The 20944-nt window shown below is 34.5% G+C and overlaps 2 protein-coding genes across 2 annotated transcripts in view; one reads left to right on the plus strand and one right to left on the minus strand.

The window, feature by feature from the left end:
- The window catches only part of IFT74 (intraflagellar transport 74), a 92565-nt gene that overhangs the window by 57997 nt on the left and 13624 nt on the right, over positions 1 to 20944 (minus strand). The window contains exons 8-9 of the mRNA XM_052645018.1: positions 1711 to 1849; positions 248 to 310 (exon numbers count right to left, since the gene is read on the minus strand). Of these exons, the coding sequence (XP_052500978.1) occupies positions 248 to 310; positions 1711 to 1849 (202 nt within the window). The remainder of the gene's footprint in view (positions 1 to 247; positions 311 to 1710; positions 1850 to 20944) is intronic.
- LRRC19 (leucine rich repeat containing 19) lies at positions 12400 to 16244 on the plus strand. Its single transcript, XM_052645019.1, has 4 exons — positions 12400 to 12480; positions 13462 to 13975; positions 15228 to 15416; positions 15916 to 16244. The coding sequence occupies exons 1-4, from the start codon at positions 12400 to 12402 to the stop codon at positions 16242 to 16244; spliced, it is 1113 nt and encodes a 370-aa protein (XP_052500979.1).

The raw sequence follows: 20944 nt of genomic DNA on the forward strand, positions 1-20944 counted from the left end.
GCCTGCCAGCCTCCTCTGTCCATGCGTTCCCCAGGCAAAAACACTGGAGTGGGTTTCCATGCCCACTGAATCTACTTTTTTACTAAACTAGGACAGTTGAAGTCCTGAATGGGAAAAAAATATATTATACTCCTGTTAGTAAACTACTAAATAAATATATACCTTGAATGAGTTCCATTAATACACTTAACTGAATTACCTTTTGTAGCTGAGTAATATGAAAACTTTTACTTCATTTTATACTTACAGATTCCAAGCTCTCTTTTTTCATATTCAGTGAATCTAGCTGTTGTTGAAGTGTATCTAATTCCTAAGAAGGGAAAAAAGCAAATATATATTCAAATCACATTAAGAATAGTTCATTTATCAACATGTCAAATATATGTGTTGAAGTAACTTTTGTAAACATTTTCAACCCATGTTATAAGTTGACTAGAATTTATTAACACTCATTATTTCTATTTTGCCAATTTATTTCATCATTATTAAAAACCTTACCATGATCTACCTTTTAAATACTTCATGAATTATTAAAAGGGAGCCAGAACTTTTCAGTGAATCATCACTGTGTTCTGAGAATATCAAATATCAGAAGACTTTAAATTAATGATGTTACTGTTTAAAGTTATAATTTTTATTGGACTTTTTAACCATGTTTCCATATTTTTTGACCATTTTCTCTTAAGGCCAAGACCTATAGCAATTTACATGGCTCACTCTTAGGGATAAGACCCTTCAAGTGTTTACCATTGACTCTTGAACATAACAGGTTTGAACTGCATGGGTCCACTGACATACAGATTTTTTTTCAAGAAATACATAGTACTCAGTCCAAAGATGGTTGAATCTGTAGATGTGAAACCTCAGACACTGAGGGAAAACTATAAGTTATATGCAGGTTTTAAACTGCACAGGGGTTGCTGTTCCTAACATCCAAGTTGTTCAAGGGCCAACTAGACCCATTCAAAAACCCCTGTGCAATATTAGCTATACTTTGATAGTATTTCAGCATTTTTATCACACTCTTTCATCAATATTTTATCCTATTTCACAAATTGTGTCTGAAATAAAAAGTCATATTAACTTGTCAATAAAGGATTATCTGAGAAACTAAAACTACATTCATTGGTATTTGTGGGGACTAATTCTCTTTTAATTGCTTGCTTAAGGAAAATCTGGGCATGAAAGGGCAATAATACCTTCCAAATCTGAGTCACCATTATGACTGAATGCTGAGAGCAGTCTCAATAACCCCTCAGCGGGCATCCAAATTGCTTACCATAATTAGGGGACAATAACTGTTCAAACTGAGGACATAGAAAGTAAAAAGTGTTTATTAGGAAGGAAGAAAAGGAAAGAAAGTAAATATCCATATGGCTCTGTTGTATATGGCCTTTTAATGTTTCCATTAAAAGCTCGTTATAAAACAAGTGCTTCATGTATTGATATCTTTATGACCTGCAAAAACGAATGATGCACAGAACTGAATAATATAGTAAAAGTTACGTCACTATACAACATAAGAAAACAAAGTTTTCTACATGAGTGTTTCCCAAATTTAAAGGTTTGTATGAATCATCTTGTTAAAATGAAGACTCTGATCAGTAGGTCTAGTCAAGCTCTCAGGGGATGCCAATCCTGCCCACTTTCAGAACATATTTTCAGTAGTAAGATTGCTGTAGCCCAGCACAGAGTAGTAACTAGTATTACCTGTAATAATTTCTCATTTGCGGTTTTCATTTCTATATACTTGACTTGTTTTTCAGGAGACATATTTTTGATAATACCCTCTGCTGCTTGTTTTTCCTGTTCAATTTCTTCTTCTACACTTCTAATTTGTTTTTCCTTCCTGAAATCAAAAGTATGCAATACTGCTCTTACTATATTGAAGAGAAAATCAATTAACTTTACTCAGTCTCAATTACATAGGATACTTAAGTTATTCAACCGCAGTTTGTGATAACTCCTTATGCTGGTGGTGTTTAGTTGCATAGTTGTGTCTGACTCTTCTGCAGTACCGTGGATGGCAGCCTGCCAGACTCCTCTGTCCATGGGATTTCCCAGACAATACCAGGGTTGCCATTTTCTTCCTCAGGGGATCTTCTCAACGCAAGGATTGAACTCACGTCCCCTGCACTGCACGCAGACTATCACTGAGTTACCAGAGAAGCGCACACAGATGAACACAGAAATTTGGCCCCATCAACACAGACGTTTTCAGCATCCTTCTCTTCTCAATCCCTAAATCCTTCTATTTTCTTATTCTCTACTTCACTTTCTTGTAAGAAAATACAGTTTATCACAGAAAATCCTTAAAGTCTTATATAGATCAGAATGCATTTGCACTTCTTGTTATCATATCCTCAAGATTAACAAGAAAGTTAAATTTTAAAATAGTGGTTTTCAAGTATCTTTTAGCTACAGAATTCTTTGATATCTTTGAAATCTTGTATGGAAGTTTACCAAATCATTTAAAGTAACACAGCTCTGATTACACTGCAGAGTAAGAAAATCAACAGTGCAATCTGATTTTAAAGTTCATAGCTTTAGATTAATATATTTTCCTTAAATTCTTCTTTATCTACTGCTTTAATTAAAATTGATATTTCAAAATTATCAACTGTTCTTTAGCACTGTAAAATAATCAGCTAATTTCCTTGAGAATATAATAGGAACATTACAAGTCTAATTATATAAGTAGTAGTATGATATTAATTACAAACAATAACCATCTTTATCAAATAATCACAAGAAGTACCAGTGATGTGCACTTACTACCTATGCAAGATCAATTATACATAGGGTAGAGAAAAATTCTGAAAAAAACAGAGGTAGGATGCTAGTTATCATCTAAATACTTTAAGATTACATATAAAAAGAAGTTTTGAATTTGAATCTTGAATCTTGCCTGAAAATAATTGTTTCAATAATAAAATATAATTATTCTATTCAATCTCTTTCAAATACAGGTATCAACTTTAACAGTTTTCACAATCACTAGCTAAGCCTCATAGATCCTAATATCTATCCTCCACACACTTCACACTCTCATACCCTACTAACATAATCAGTTCAGTTCAGTTCAGTCGCTCAGTCGTGTCCGACTCTTTGCGACCCCAAAGAGGGGGTCGCAGCACGCCAGGCCTCCCTATCCATCACCAACTCCCAAATTTTCCTACAGACAGAATCTCATAATAACCAAATAAAAGATAAATATAACGAAACAGACAACCTGGAATTTCTATTTATTTTTGTCTCATTGTTAAACAGAAGTAATGTCTTCACTTTTAACCTCAATTACTATAGCATAATAAATATGTCAGCTGCTGCTACAATTTACATGGGTATATGCACTCATAGATATTTCAAACATAAAAGAATATCTATTTCAACCTCTTTCTTTCACAGATTAGGGATACTGAGTTAAATCTGTTAGAACTAACTCATTCTGAACCCCATGATTATTTATTACCAACAATGAATTTTAACTATCTTTTTACCTGATATATCTACTACAATTAGATGGGAGTGAATGTTGTAAAGTATTCCATTTTACACAGGAGAAGTTACACAAGGAAGCACAAGGAAGGTAACTGATTCTTTGAGGGCCACATAATGGCCAAGGGGTGGGTCTTTTGATTCTTTGAGTAGTCTGCTCCTGTTATAACTTGGCAGTAAAACCACCAATGATGGTGTTATAAAATGAGTAAACAAAGGTGAAACTCACTGGAATACAAAATTTGGTGGGATCTTTTCAACTTGAGTCTTGCAAAATATAAAATACCTTTAGGACTAACATTTAAATCACTTTAGCAATGCACCTTTCAAATTATGCATTTTCAATATTACACACTTTAACACAGAAGGTAAATTTGTTAATATTTAAATTTCTCAAGAGAAATTAAGAAACACAAAGATTAAACTAAAGCCACCTTACTTGTTATACTAAAAAAGTCATAGATGACTTTAAGAAATTATGCTTTGAGTCAATCTTTTGCTAAGGAAGTCTAGTTTGTTTTTTTTTCCACCTGTTCAATGAGTACAAAGGTTAAGACAAAGTGAAATAAATCACATGACATACTTTTTTTTTTTAATGGTGTAGAAGAAAGACAGCAGATTCCTTACACACCAGTCTCAGAGAAAAGAAAAAAGGAAAGGTAAGATGCTATATATTTATAGGTTTGGTGATTGTTGTTGAATTTTTTAAAATCATATTTAAGCCTGTTAAGTCTATATAAAAATCTTTGTCTTTAATAAGTGATGAAAGAGCAGAAAATATAACTGTATTTTCACGACAGCTATCTTAGAAATACAAACTTGGACATGGCCAAAAAATCTTTTCCAAATAGAGTAATAACATAAAGCAACGTAATTTGGGGGGAGGAAGATTTCATTTAGCCAATCAAATTTATAAGATCTTTTAATTTTGAAATATATTAATCACAGAGCAATCGGAAGTGACATTAACCTAAAAACAAATTTGTAAGATGAAAAAAGACTGGATAATAGGTGATAATTGTTACAACTGAGTGATGATTCTTTTCCTGAGAGGTTTTTTTCCTTGAAATTTTCCATTATAAAACTTTTCAAATTTGGGGAAAAAAAAGAAAGTTAGTTCTATGAAATTACAAGAGAAAAGTTAACTGTGAGTTATTAATACCTTACTATAAATACATTGAATTCTGGTATAAATATCTAAAATATTTAATGGAAAAACTGTATTACAGGATACACACTTTATTTAATCAAGCCAAAATAACAGCAGTATCTTTTTATTTCACAGTATATAATAGCCATATAAAGTACATGACCAAAAACTCAGAAATTCACACTTGAAACTGTGCTAAGAAGAACATTGTTTCTTTCTCAATATCTACCATTTCCTTTTGTGTAAGTCTCTTTTCCTATAACATAGGGTATAGGCTATATAAAAGAACATTTAATCTTGTAAAACAATTCTTTAAAAACCTGATATTCCATTTGTTCTCTATTTTTTAATCACTAAACTCAAACCAAAATATCAGTTCAAAATAAATTTCAAATTGAGAAGAAAATCTAAAGGGAGAAAAGGGCAATAATAACTGTTTCCTTTTAAATCAACTTTTTAAACAGGGTAAACTGACTCAGGAATAATTTCTGCTATCAGCTATTTATTTCACCAATTTGATTTCTTCAAGATAGCCACTATGTCTGTATAAGGATTTGTTAGCAAATGTTTCTGTTTAAGGATTTGTCTGTGTAGTGTTGTGACAGTCAACATCAACTCCCTTTGTCAATCTTTTCCCTCTCAAAAGATGTACAAATACAAGAAAAGCCCCATGGCCCATGTGGCTCAATCAATGCATTTCATAGCTTTAGACCTACTAATGCTTTAGATTTGTTGACTGTTTTCTTGAACAAAATCTACCTTAAGCTCTGAGTATGTGTCTTTTCTAACTCTAAAATTTATCAAATATAAATTTAAAAAGATTCCTTTTCTAACCCTTATGATTTTATCCACTTTAGCATGATAGTATAAAGTAGCTGATAAATATAATGAATACATGACAATCCTCAGTCTCCATTTCCACAGTCTCACAATCCTACCTGACCTCCATTACCTTTTCTAGCTGCTCCTATTTCATGTCAACCCTTTTCTTTATAGATTATCTGCTTCCTTTATTCATCCTTATCCTATTTCTCTCTTAAAAAAAAAAAGGAACTTCTCCCTTACCTCTATATTACTTACATGGGCATCCTACAAAAACATCAGTAAGAATTTCACTACGCCATTGAGAAATACCAAAACAAACCATTGAGGAGGTTGCGCACTTACTCCGAGAGATCACTAAACATGGGTACTTACCTTTTATACATGATTCAGGGATCCCCTTTTGTGGGCAGTGGTCTGGCATAAGTGATAGCTTGAAATCATTTCTGGCTCTAAAAGGGATGCTATTATGATCTACATTCAAATTGCAAAATCTAGGAGAACAGTGGCTTTCTCTTACAATTTTGATTTAGCCATGGAAAGAAAGAAATTGGAAAGGGAATAAACATAAACAGATCATCAAATTGAAGGCAATGAGGAAGTTAATAGACCAGTATTGACATAACAATAAATTCCTCATTGCTAATGTGGCAACACACTCTAGTAACTTGAAATGAATCTTGTTAACTGAGTAGTTTCTTACTCCCTGTTCTGAAGGAATAAACTGCCCTAAAAAATCATAAGCAACTAATTATAGTAAGTGCTATAAGAAGCCTCAAAAGACTAAATTTTTAAAAATCACTAAGGATGATAATAACATATTCATATCCTTTCAAACAGCTCATTTGCAGCAGTTTATTTTTAAAATTAATAGATAATTTTAAAATTAATTTTTATTGGAGTATAGTTGCTTTATATAGCAGCTTCTAACACTGATCTTAAGAAAACAGATAAAAACAAGAAACATTAAGGTCATGAATAAAATGACTAAATGGAAAGTATTTAGTGAGAAAAATTATTGAAATAAATGACAATTTCTAGTTAGGGCATGTTGAATGTACCCACTAACATTGACTCCTGTTCAAAAACCTATTAAAATGAAAATAAAAGATAATATGAATTACAAAACTTATAATGACAAAATGAATAGAAGAGGAAACAGCAATGAAATCTAGAAACTAGAAAGCTAAAAGTTAAGTGGAAACTGACTAGGAAACCAAAATTTTCTGAAGCCAGCAGTGGGGAAAGCTGAGAAGCTACATTTTTTATACTGCAGAACCCCTAGATGGCTCAGAGATTGGCAGCACCAGGTATTCTGGAAGTAGAAAAGGAGAGGCTGAAACAGCTGAAAGTCTTTCTCCCGGACACTGTCCAGTCAGGTAAAGTTCCCCTCCTACCTAAGCAGAAAAATGAGGTGTTTTTTTTACTCTGGGGAGAATAAAACTAATGGAATCTGGGCACAAGTGACTGCAGGGATGTTATGTCAAAAGCAGGGAAAATAACAGTAAATACTAATTACTGAGCTAAACCCAACTTTTTCACCACTCAGCTCTCAGAACGCCGGCCAATTGGTGTCACCTTTTCAGGCAGTAGATCAGAAAAGTCATTTTGAGGAATCTAAGCAGCCCAAAAGGAACAATCTAAAGATAATGACATTAGGGATTCCCCAAGAATAAAAGCCTATTAAGGTCACTCTATAGTAAGGTCTACAGTTGGGTAAGAGCTGGGAATTCTCTGGAGGTCAAGCAGTTAGGACTCTTCCCTTTCACCCCAGGAGGCAAGGTGTTCAATTCCTGGTCAGGAGGCCAAAGAACCAAAATATAAAACAGGAGCAATACTGTAACAAATCCAATAAGACTTTTAAAATGGTCCACATCAAGAAAATATTAAAAAAAAAAAAAAAAAAAAAGAACCACACAAATCCAGTTTCCAATCAGTTTTTTCATTTCCCATTCATATGTGTAAGTCCTAAACCAAATATTAGGCAGAGGAACCAGAGATCAAATTGCCAACATCCACTAGATCATCGAAAAAGTAAGAGTTTCAGAAAAACCTCTATTTCTGCTTTACTGACTATGCCAAAGCCTTTGACTGTGTGGATCACAATAAACTGTGGAAAATTCTGAAAGAGATGGGAATACCAGACCACCTGACCTGCCTCTTGAGAAACCTATACGCAGGTCAGGAACCAACAGTCAGAACTGGACATGGAACAACAGACTGGTTCCAAATAGGAAAAAGAGTACGTCAAGGCTGTATATTGTCACCCTGCTTATTTAACTTATATGCAGAGTACATCATGAGAAATGCTGGGCTGGAGGAAGCACACGCTGGAATCAAGATTGCCAGGAGAAATATCAATAACCTCAGATATACAGATGACAGCACCCTTATGGCAGAAAGTGAAGAGGAACTAAAAAGCCTCTTGATGAAAGTGAAAGAGGAGAGTGAAAAAGTGGGCTTAAAGCTCAACATTCAGAAAATAAAGATCATGGCATCTGGTCCCATCACTTCATGGGAAATAGATGGGGAAACAGTGGAACCAGTGTCAGACTTTATTTTTTGGGGCTCCAGAATCACTGCGGATGGTGACTGCAGCCATGAAATTAAAAGACGCTTACTCCTTGGAAGAAAAGTTATGACCAACCTAGATAGCATATTGAAAAGCAGAGACATTACTTTGCCAACAAAGGTCCATCTAGTCAAGGCTATGGTTTTTCCGGTGGTCATGTATGGATGTGAGAGTTGGACTGTAAAGAAAGCTGAGCGCCAAAGTATTGATGTTTTTGAACTGTGGTGCTGGAGAAGACTCTTGAGAGTCCCTTGGACTGCAAGGAGATCCAACCAGTCCATTCTAAAGGAGATCAGTCCTGGGTGTTCTTTGGAAGTTCAGTTCAGTTCAGTTGCTCAGTTGTGTCCGACTCTTTGCGACCCCATGAATCACAGTACACCAGGCCTCTGGGTCCATCCCCATCTCCCAGAGTTCATGCAAACTCACGTCCATCAAGTCGGTGATGCTATCCAGCCATCTCATCCTCTGTCGTCCCCTTCTCCTCCTGCCCCCAATTCCTCCCAGCATCAGAGTCTTTTCCAATGAGTCAACTCTTCACATGAGGTAGCCAAAGTACTGGAGCTTCGGCTTTAGCATCATTCCTTCCAAAGAACACCAAGGGCTGATCTCCTTCAGAATGGACTAGTTGGATCTCTTTGCAGTCCAAGGGACTCTCAAGAGTCTTCTCCAACACCACACTTCAAAAGCATCAATTCTTCGGCACTCAGCTTAAAACAGTCCAACTTTCACATCCATACATGACCACTGGAAAAACCATAGCCTTGACTAGATGGACCTTTGTTGGCAAAGTAATGTCTCTGCTTTTCAATATGCTATCTAGGTTGGTCATAACTTTTCTTCCAAGGAGTAAGCATCTTTTAATTTCATGGCTGCAGTCACCATCTGCAGTGATTCTGGAGCCCCAAAAAATAAAGTCTGACACTGTTTCCTCTGTTTCCCCATCTATTTCCCATGAAGTGATGGGACCAGATGCCATGATCTTTATTTTCTGAATGTTGAGCTTTAAGCCCACTTTTTCACTCTCCTCTTTCACTTTCATCAAGAGGCTTTTTAGTTCCTCTTCACTTTCTGCCATAAGGGTGCTGTCATCTGTATATCTGAGGTTATTGATATTTCTCCTGGCAATCTTGATTCCAGCGTGTGCTTCCTCCAGCCCAGCATTTCTCATGATGTACTCTGCATATAAGTTAAATAAGCAGGGTGACAATATACAGCCTTGACGTACTCTTTTTCCTATTTGGAACCAGTCTGTTGTTCCATGTCCAGTTCTGACTGTTGGTTCCTGACCTGCGTATAGGTTTCTCAAGAGGCAGGTCAGGTGGTCTGGTATTCCCATCTCTTTCAGAATTTTCCACAGTTTATTGTGATCCACACAGTCAAAGGCTTTGGCATAGTCAAGGACTGATGCTAAAGCTGAAACTCCAATACTTTGGCTACCTCATGTGAAAAGTTAACTCATTGGAAAAGACTCTGATGCCGGGAGGGACTGGGGGCAGGAGGAGAAGGGGACAACAGAGGATGAGATGGCTGGATGGGATCACCTACTCGATGGACAAGAGTTTGGGTGAACTCCGGGAGTTGGAGATGGACAGGGAGGCCTGGTGTGCTGCAATTCATGGTGTCGCAAAGAGTCGGACATGTCTCAGTGACTGAACTGAACTGAACCCAAATATTAACAGATATGGGAAGTTTAAAAGAAATCCTCTAATATAAAGGATACTTATTAAAAGAAATTGGAAAAACATGACCTGAAGACACAGAGGCTTTTCAAGGGAAAAAAAAAAAACAAGAGATACAAGAAAATATATTCATAGGACAGTATACTAGAAAAGAAATTTTCAGAGAATTAAAAATAGCTCTGAGAATTAAGAGGATAACAGGAAAAAGAAAACTTTAATAGAGGAGTTTGAAGATAAAGTTCCAGAAAGCAGAGCAAAAACACACAGAGATGAAGTGCAGATGAATAAATATAAAAGATTAGAAAATCATACAAGGAGAGCCAATTCCTTTTAGAATTAAAGAAGTTCTAGAAAGGGAGGTAAGATTTTTTTTAATGGGAAGAAAATTATCAATATCATCAATGAAATAATTCAGAAAGATTTATTTGTTTTCCGATTGAAACCACCCATCAAGTATCTATTTCATGCTGCTGCTGCTGCTAAGTCACTTCAGTCATGTCCGACTCTGTGTGACCCCATGTACGGTAGCCCACCAGGCTCCCCCGTCCCTGGGATTCTCCAGGCAAGAACACTGGAGTGGGTTGCCATTTCCTTCTCCAATGCATGAAAGTGAAAAGTGGAAGGGAAGTCACTGAGTCGTGTTCAACTCTTCGCGACCCCATGGACTGCAGCCCACCAGGCTCCTCCATCCATGGGATTCTCTAGGCATAGGCTTTCACAAAATAGATTCTCACAAAGGATCATGAAATTTCAGAATAGCCACATTAAGGCTATATTGTACAGCACAGAGAATACAGCCAATATTTTAATAATAACTATTAGTGCAGTATAGTCTTTAAAAATTCTGAATCACTATACAGTATACCTCTAACTTCTATAATATTGTTCAGCAACATACTTCAGAAGAAAAGCTTTGGGGTTAAGAAGTGGCAAGTTACGTAAAAGATAAAGAATTAGAATGGCATAGCATCTCATTTCTTTACAGTAAGACAGTCATGGTTAGTTGAATCCACAGAAGTAAAACCTGTGAATACAAAATCAGGCCCTTTGTAATGTATATTCATTACATTACACCATTTTATATAAGGAGCTCGAACATCTACAGATTTGGTACCTGCAGGGGTTTCTAGAAACCAATCCCCTGCAGATACCAAGGGATGAATGTACTAGCAATCCAAAGACAACGGGGCAATGCCATCAACCATTTGAGGGAAAATCATTTCCTACTTAGAATTCTAAGAATTCTAAGAAATCCTACTTAAAATTTCTAGCCAAAACATCTTTCAAGGTCCAGAAAGTATTTCCTCCTAAGGACCTTTTCAGGAAGCTACTGCAGGAAACTCCATGGAAAAAAGGCAGTAATCCAAGACAAGGCATTCTAGAAAACAGGAATCCAGTAACGAGGGCAAAAGAGAATCTCTACAATGAGGATAGAAGGAGAGTGGAGGTCAACAACTCCATAGAGGGCCTGCTGCTGCTGTTGCTGCTAAGTCGCTTCAGTCGTGTCCGACTCTGTGCAACCCCATAGACAGCAGCACGCGAGGCTCCTCTGTCTCTGGGATTCTCCAGGCAAGAACACTGGAGTAGGTTGCCATTTCCTTCTCCAATGCATGAAAGTGAAAAGTGAAAGTGAAGTCACCGAGTTGTGTCCAACTCTCAGCGACCCCATGGACTGCAGCCTATCAGGTTCCTCCATCCGTGGGATTTTCCAGGCAACAGTACTGGAGTGGGGTGCCATTGCCTTCTCTGCCATAGAGGGCCTAGTGATCAGCTTATCCATATCAGAGCATGGCAGCAGGGTCTAGGAGAGACTTTTTCAAGCAAATGAAATAGATTAAAATATCTAATATACATAAACTATTGAGAGATTTGCTAAGAGTGTTTGTGTATAAATTAATGGGTGAAAAAACCCTAAGCACAGGAAAAGAAAACAAACACAACTAACTAGAGAAAAAAGTATGCAGGAACAGAATAATAATCCTGTTAACATGGCTCAGTCTTTGACAGTTTTATACATTCTTGAAGTATAAACTGAGTTATATAAACTGCTGCTGCTGCTGCTAAGTAGCTTCAGTCGTCTAACAAAAATTACAATTGACTGTTTGGAAAGTGAAGAGACACTAGATATATATTTGATGCATTGAAGATAAGGAAAGTGCAAAGACAGTAGATATATATTTGATGCACTGAAGATGAAGGTAGTGAGCTATTGGAAAGCAAGCTGAGGACTCTCATCTCCCAAAATGTTAAGTCAAAGGATAATATCAGTAGATAATGCCTAAAGTCGAAAAGTCAAGAAGTAGCAATATGAGTATATACTTAAAGATGTATTAATATATATATACATAAGTATATATATCCTTTAGACTTTCTTTTGTGCATATATATAAATTTTAAAATGCCCAACCACTTCAATTGTTTTAAAGTTCCTTTCACTAGATCCAGGAGCTAAAAAGATATCCTGAAAATTACTGTCTTTCATTCTCCGCAGGAGCATTTCAGTTTCTAAGATCAGAGTGTAGGGAGGGTGAAGGGATCTTTACTTGTTTCCTTTTTTACATATTTTAAGAAAAAACAGACTTAAAAGGAGTGAAAAGGAAATCAAAATGTCCTCAAAAGACTAATGTTCTTGTCTCCTAACAAGATGTAAATACTCTCTTTTCTATCAGGTTAACAGTATGAAAACCATGAGCATTACAATCTTATTTTGGCTGCTCTCCATGTTATTATTATCAGACGAAAGCCAGACTTCTAAAACAGTAAGTTTTTACAATCAAAGCAGTGAAAATATTTTCAATGGTACACTTTGGGTAAATTTAAATAGTAAAATATTAAAGGCAATATAAGCAAAAAAAAAATCAAACTATCAAAATGAACCCTTTAGTTAGTAGGGTATATTCAAAACATGTGATCTCTCAGCCAGATTGTAACGGACAAAAGCAGTCTTCATTTTATAAAAAACTAAGTTCTTTAAAAGCAAGAAATACATAAAATTTCACTATAAGATCAGAGATGAGTTAAGACATAAAAACACTTTAAAATGTAGAAAACGTTTTTTAAAAACACGTAATTATGAGGAAAATTGTTGTTGTTGCATTATTATTATTACTATCAGGGGACACTTCAACTACAAAAACAGTTGAAACAAGAACTATTTCTTTGGATCTATATCCACATAGGCGACGTACTTCTTCTTGTCGGCAGACTTTAACACATGGCACAATTTCTATTACAAGATATTTTCCTTTAAAACACCAAAGTTTGAGCTGTTAACCCTATAGAGTTATATGCAGAATGTTGTTTTTTAATTATTTAATAATCTTAGATGTAATGTTGGTAGCTCTACTGATTTTTTAAAATTACATATTTTTACATTATTTTCTCATCATAAACATCAATCTTGCATACTAAAATACTAAGGAAATTAATGGAATTACTTACCATTTATTTCCACATATATAAATGGTAATATATCAATATTCTTTCAATAATAATTATTTACTAACTGTTGGAAGATACTCGCATGACATCAGAATTTCCTTAATCTTCAACACTCCATCCCAATTTTAAAAAGGAGTATTTTCTTTACCTTTTTACATATTTTAACATCAAAAGATTAGATAGTAAACTTTTTCCCTAAAAGAATTTCCTTCCAATGTCTAATTGCCTAGATATGAAAATTTGGGAAATTTTGTCAATATTTTTCCTTATTAATGCATTTCTAATTTTCTCTTTTTTAGGAAGTCAAATGTAATTCGACTGCAAAGAATTATTCTTTGATTCCAGCAAATATCAGTAAAAATGTTACTATACTTGACCTCAGTTATAATCAAATTACTCTAAATATTACAGACACAAGAGTTCTACAGACATATTTTTTACTCAGTGAGCTCTATTTGATTGAGAACAAAGTCACTATCCTACTTAATAACAGTTTCAGTAGCCTGTCCAATCTAGAAATTTTAAATATCTGTAGAAATTCCATCCACACAATTCAACAGGGTGCCTTTACAGGATTACATAAACTGAAAAAGTTGTATCTCTGCCAAAATAAAATAGTTCAACTGAATCCTGATACATTTTTGCCTCTTAAAAACCTGATACTATTGAATTTGCATGGCAATTTGATAAGCTATTTTGATGTACCACAACTGTTTTATCTGGAATTCATAATTTTATATGGAAATCCATGGAACTGCTCCTGTAGTCTACTGAATTTACAAAACTGGTTGAAGACATCGAATGTGACACTAGGTAAGCATTTATAATTTAAATTAGTCAAAACCAAAATGATTTTGTCTTGTTCTACCCTAGAAGTGTCTCTCATTTCATGTCTTAAAGCAAAGGAAACTATTCCTGTTTAAAGGAAACTAGTCCTGTTTAATGGAAACAGGAGAAACACTGAAAAGCAACTGCTGAATACAAGCTCTCCCTCTGCCTCTCCAGAAAAAAAGAAATAAGAGAAGAAGCTTGAATGTTCTACATATGTAAGATGAAACTGTCACTCTGTATACTGTTTGCAGTTTCAACACATAAGACTAATTTTCTTTTACTGTTTTTTTAACATTTATTTTTAACTGGAGGATAATTGCTTTACAATATTGTGTTGGCTTCTGCCATACAACAAGGTGAATCATCCACAAATACACACATGTCCCCTCCCTCCTGAACCTCCCCCTACCCCCCTATTCCATCCCACCCTTCTAGGTTGTCACAGAGCACCAGGTTGAGCTCCCCGTTCCAATACAGCAGCTTCCCACTGGCTATCTATTTTACACATGGTGGTGTATATATGTCAATGCCACTCTCTCGATTTGTCCCACACTCTCCTTCCCCTGCTATTTATCTAAAGTCTGTTCTCTGTGTCTACGTCTCTATTTCTACCCTGAAAATACCATTTTTCTACACTTTGTATATATGCGTTGATGTACGAAATTTGTTTTCCTCTTTCTAACTTACTTCACTCTGTATAATAAGCTCTAGGTTCATCCACCTCACTAGAACTGACTCAAATGGATTCCTTTTTATGGCTGAGTAATATTCCATTATATATATATGTACCATAATTTCTTTATCCATTCATCTGCCAATGGACATCTAGGTTGTTTCCATGTCCTAACTATTGTAATTTTTAAAAGTACTTCCTTTCTAAGGATATCCTGTCAGAGAGTAGGTGGAAGTAGGTGCCCTATTTTCTAAACTATATACCATGTTCCAGATGCTCACCACAATCTAAATCATAACATCTTTACTAACACAGACAAACTGAACAATACACAAGAACTGCATTTAAACTGTATCTATAAAGTAACTTAATAAACAGAAATAGGCATCTTTCTTCATTTTGTTGCTAGACAAATACAATTATCTTCTTTCTTATACCTTTAATGACAGATAGACATGTCAAAAAAGTTCCAGATAAAAAATTATAAGATGTTGTTAACCATAATAATTTATTAACCATAATAATCTTATTTTCCATAATAAATTTTTTCTACTTTACTAGAAAATGAGAACATCACCATGTGTAGCTATCCAGATATCCTGAAGTGCTACAATATCAAAACAGTACCTTACAAGGCTGAATGCTACTCAAAATTTCCTTCATTTATAACTGAAGACCTTCACATTCCTTTTCAGTCCATTAGCAATTCAACATTTAATAACTCTTTGAACAACTTGACAAGAAATTCAGGTAATTTGTTTTGAATATTAATATTGCTGAGGATAGCATACTAAATAAACTGAGATAGTTCTCATTCTTCTGCATTTTAAATTTCTTGAAACAGTGTAAAAGAACAATTCCTCCACTTAAGAAATGATTAACAAAATATTGGGTTTCTTAAGTAGGCTCAGTTATCAGTCAAATGCATTATACAAATTATTTAACTTCTCTGAGCCTTGGTATTAACTAGTTAAGTCACAATACTTAACAGGTATAAATCAATAATGTTTCTGAGTGAATGGAAAAACAATGCAAAGATAGGTAGTTATTTTGAAAAAAGGTATTCTTGTACCACAATATGAACTATCTTTATTTACTGCAGTTTTAGTAACTTTTGCTTAGAGAAGATTATGGATATTTATTTCTAATACCAATACTGGGGAGTTATTAGGACATGTAATTATGATTATTTTATTTTTGTCAATTTAACAAAATTCCTCTCCCTTTCTTTCTCGTTATTCCATTTAAGAACATGAATCTCATGGAAAAAGCTGGGCTTTTCTTGTCGGTGTTGTCGTCACTGTAGTGATGACTTCACTACTCATTTCAATTGCTATCAAATGTCCAGTATGGTATAATTTTCTGCTTAGTTACAATCATCATCGTCTGGAAGAGCATGAAGCAGAAACCTATGAAGATGGTTTTACTGGAAATCCAAGTTCTCCTTCACAGATACCAGACTCAAACTCTGAAGAAACTACAGTAATATTTGAACAACTACATTCATTTGTGGTATATGATGATGGGTTTATTGAAGACAAATATATAGATACTCATGAATTATGTGAAGAAAATTAATTTCTTTCAATATTTGATTTTTAAAAAAATGTTACCAGCTCACTCACATTTTAGGCATGGAAATTTTGATCAATGATATACTGAACTATGGGCCAGTAGACCATCATATTAATTGCAACACATAAATATCATAAAATTACACTCTTCTCATTAGCTTTGTGCAAGCAGGTCCAAATACAGTAACTGCCACTCCTTGATACCTAACAGTTAAAATACTAGCATTGCTTATTCTCAGCAGTATATATGAGACCCAAAATAATAGTAGGAAAAAAATCTACATTATTCTTTAATTAAAGGGAACAGATTCTCATATTAGCCAGATATTTGATGTAACACCTATTAAAGTTTTACTGATTGGAATCAGTAAAGAAATAAAAATTTTGGAATTTTATCATGAGTTAAAGTGAAGAACAGAGATAGTTTAAACTGACAAAACACTAAGATTGATTTTATGCCCATAGAATGAATTCATGAAATTGGAAAATGCTTTTAAAATCTTTTTAAATGCTTCCTGAATTGGCACATCAAATTTCTGAAAATTTAGCAGCAATTTAAAGCACAGGCACAACATCAGCCACAATCTCTCAATTTCAGTTATGAAGAAAGACTGTCATCAAAATAAATGATTGTCGCAACTGAATAATATACCAACTTCCAAAGTGGAAATTATCTATGCATCTTGTTTTAAAAAATACCTATTCTGATCCTTTGGGGGACATTTTTATTCAAATGATTCTGTTCTGGAGCTAAGGAATCTTCAGTTAGCCTATGGTTAGTTCTTTGGGATGCTGTAGGCAGAGCAATGTTTCCAAACTTGTTTTCTAGAACATTAACTTCCAGAGAGACATTCAGTATGGAGGATTATAAGGTACATGGTCAAAGTGAAAGTCGCTCAGTTGTGTCCAACCCTTTGCAACCCATGGACTATGCTGTCCAAGGAATTCTCCAGGCCAGAATACTAGACTAGGTAGCCTTTCCTTCTCCAGAGGATCTTCCCAACCCAGGGATTGATCCCAGGTCTCCTGCATTGCAGGTGGAAACTACTATAGAATTATGAGAAAATACTGGGTTTAAACAAAGTCAAACAAGCTTGTTTACTACAGGACTTATAGTAAAGAAGGACTTTGCTACCCAAGACTTTACTAGGCTAACCTGCTTTCTGCTCTTCAAGAGCATAATATTAAGAATTTGCCAAATTTCTTAACAACAAAACCTTTTCTTTGATGCATGGCTACTAACAGATCATAGCACAATAATGGTCCAAAGAACACTGGCTTTGAAACTATTACAAGAAAAGTCTAAAGTGAATTATTTGCTAATTCTTTATCATCAATTGGCTACAATCATAATTTTAACAAGTTAATGTAAATAGTGGCACTAAAAACTGTAAAAAAAACCATCATTTTTACTTTTCATATGTGGAGTAATTTAGTATACAGTATTTATCTATGTATATTAGAAAAAATTTTCTAAAACACAAATATATTTATGGATTAAATAATATGGTGTTTTAGATTTTCTTCAGTATACAAGGAAGAGAACAGCATCCAGTGGTGTAGATGGAGCAGGGTTGGATAAAAGTTGATGGAGATGGGTGCTTAGGAGTATAATATGTTATTTTATTTTTGTGTATGTTCAAATTTCTCTATAATGTAAAGTTTCTAAAATGTGTATAACTGATAGTTCCTTAGAAAAAAGAGACTAAAAATAATGTAGATGTACATTATTTTCTAACAATAGTAATTTTTAAGGTTATATAAATAGTAAATTCAGTTCAAATGTGTACTAAGGAAAATAAAAATTGTTTAGGATGATATACTCTGTGAAATAAAATAACTGAATCATTTGTAATGCATATTTGCTTGTATTTATAGGAACATGTTTTCAATAAAGGATATAAATGCTTTATGTGTAGTATTTCCTAATAGATAATATAAATTATATGTTACAATTTTAAATCTCAATTATAAGAGTGAGATAACTATATAAACATAAGGCATCTTTTTCTACATAACCTATCATTTTACCAAATATCATTTCCTAATTTAAGAGGCAAATGTTCATATTTTATAAATATAGTAAAAATGAAATAGAACTATGAAAAATATCAAAGACTACATCAAATCTCTTATATTCAAAAGACTCATAATTAAATATTGGGTATTCAATAGATAACTGATTAAACAAAGAAAAATAAATGGGTTTAAAATTATAATTATGTATATTTTTAAGGGATAACTGATTTTGGCTAATACCAAACTAAAAAAGTAGACATTAAAAATGGAAGAAAAGCATTAGTTCAAGTAGGTGTGTGAAAATGAATTAAAGCCAGATACCATAGTAACATGTTGGGTCTATATACTATAACCACTTTATTATAAGTAGGTGTTCCATAATAAAACATATGGTCTCATGCCACAGTAAATGGTGGTACTAAAAGAGAAGAGAAAGAAAACACAGGTTTTTTTATACCTGTTTTCTCAAAGTATGAGTACATTTCCTGCTCCCTTCAAATGTATAGGATAACATAAGGTAAATTCTTGTCTTATTAAGATGTTGGCCATCTGATTGAACACATGAAATAAATCTATCCTCCTGGTACATATAAAAATAAACTTTATAAAAATAATTTGTCTTTAATTTAAAATTCCTCTTAAAGGGTCAGGGGACCCTATCTCACTCAGCCTTAGTTACAATAGATATTAAGTTTTGAAACTGCTAACATTTTCAGGACAAAGTACCATATTTTAAGAACATTTTTCTTAATCAATGAACCAAACAGACATAGAAACCTACATCATCACTGAATTTATAATCTGTGAGTTATCTTTTTGGATAAAATATCTATAAAACACATACATATAACATTTACAAATCTGACCGGTGCATTATATAGGTTTGTAGATAAATGCAAAAATAAATGAGGACAAAATGTTCTAATGCTCTCTTGGAGTTGAAGCTTCAATACTTTGGTCACCTGATGTGAAGACCTGACTCACTGAAAAAGACCCTGATGCTGGGAAAGACGGAAGGCAGGAGGGGAAGGAGATGACAGAGGATAAGATGGTTGGATGGCATCACCAACTCGATGGACATGAGTTTGAGCAAGCTCCGGGAGTTGGTGATAGACAAGGGAGGCCTGGTGTGCAGCAGTCCATGGGGTTGCAAAGAGTCGGACATGACTGAGTGACTGAACTGAACTGAAATGTTCTGAACTATATAAGGTCCTCAACGAGTTAGTTATAGTTTATTATATTTTACTTTTTAGACACCTAAGAAAGTATTTTATATGAATATTTGTTAACTGGTCTAAAACCAGAGCAACAAAAAGGAAGCTTTCAAGTATGTGTCTGGTTACCACGAATATGGGATTTTCTTTGCAAAAGGGAAGAGATTTCCAGTATATTTGTAATTTAAGATAGTACTTTATAGGAGCATCAGATGATAGACAGGGGAAGAGATTTCTTTGTTTTTAATGAAAAGAAAATTACCTTCCTTTACCTTTCAAATAATTCATCCTTATATTTTAACATCTTATTTTTCATCAAGTTTTTACTGTACATGCGGAGGTAATATGACAGTATTTTTGATGTTATACAATTTTGGTTATTTGGGTTAATTATTACCCCTGCTCTCAAGGAAATTAATATTGTTAAATTTATGGAACAAAATGTGTACAGTGTTTGTACAAAATAGCTCATCTTCTGTTTGCACTGCTTTAGACAATAATTAAAGTCAAAAAGTCAATAAAGAATAATTACGTTAACTACTGATAATGTCTGAATATTTGTGTCCCTCCAAGATTCATATGTTGAACCAAAGGTAATGGTGTAAAGGTTGGGAGGTGATTAGGTCATGAGGGTAGAGTCCTCATGAATGGGATTAGTAAGTGCCCCTTATAAGAGATCCCAAAGAGCTTCCTAGCTCTGTCTACCATGTGATGATATCACAAGAAGGTATGAACCAGAAAGAGGGCCTTCACCGAAACAGGACTGTACTGCTGCCTTGATCTTGGACATCCCAGCCTTCAGAACCCTGAGCAATACATTCCTGTTGTTTATAAGTTACCAAGTCTATGATACTTTGTTACAGTGGCCCAAATGGACTAAGGTCTCTGTATTACGTCCACTTATCTTTGTAGGCATTACTGTCACTGCCACACTTACCTTATCATCAAAGTCAAAGTTACTTGGGAGCTTCCCAGGTGGCTCAATAGTAAAGAATCTGCCTGCCAATGCAGGAGACCTGGGTTCAATCCCTGATTTGCGAAGATCCCACATGCCACAGAGCAAATAAGCCCATGCACCACAACTACTGAGCCTGTGCTCTAGAACCCAAAGCTACAATTACTGAGCCCAAGTGCCACAACGACTGAAGCCGGCATGCCATAAAGCCTGTGTTCCCCAATAAGAGAAGCCACCACATGAGAAGCAACTAGAGAGCAGCCCCCGTTTGCTGCAACTGGACAAAAGTTCACACAGCAACAAAGACTCAGTACAGCTAAAAATAAATAAAATTATTGAAAAAAACAGATTTAAAAACAACAGTTACCTGGTATTTGGTCTTTAACCAGGTTATATATATAAAGATGCACATACAACCTACATCTATAAAGTAGATTACTAACATAACAACTAATTATCAATTAGTAAGTGAATAATAAAATAATATAAATAGCCCACAGAATAATAAAGTGCATT

The sequence above is a fragment of the Budorcas taxicolor genome, chromosome 8, assembly GCF_023091745.1.
Source record: "Budorcas taxicolor isolate Tak-1 chromosome 8, Takin1.1, whole genome shotgun sequence".
NCBI lineage: Eukaryota > Metazoa > Chordata > Mammalia > Artiodactyla > Bovidae > Budorcas > Budorcas taxicolor.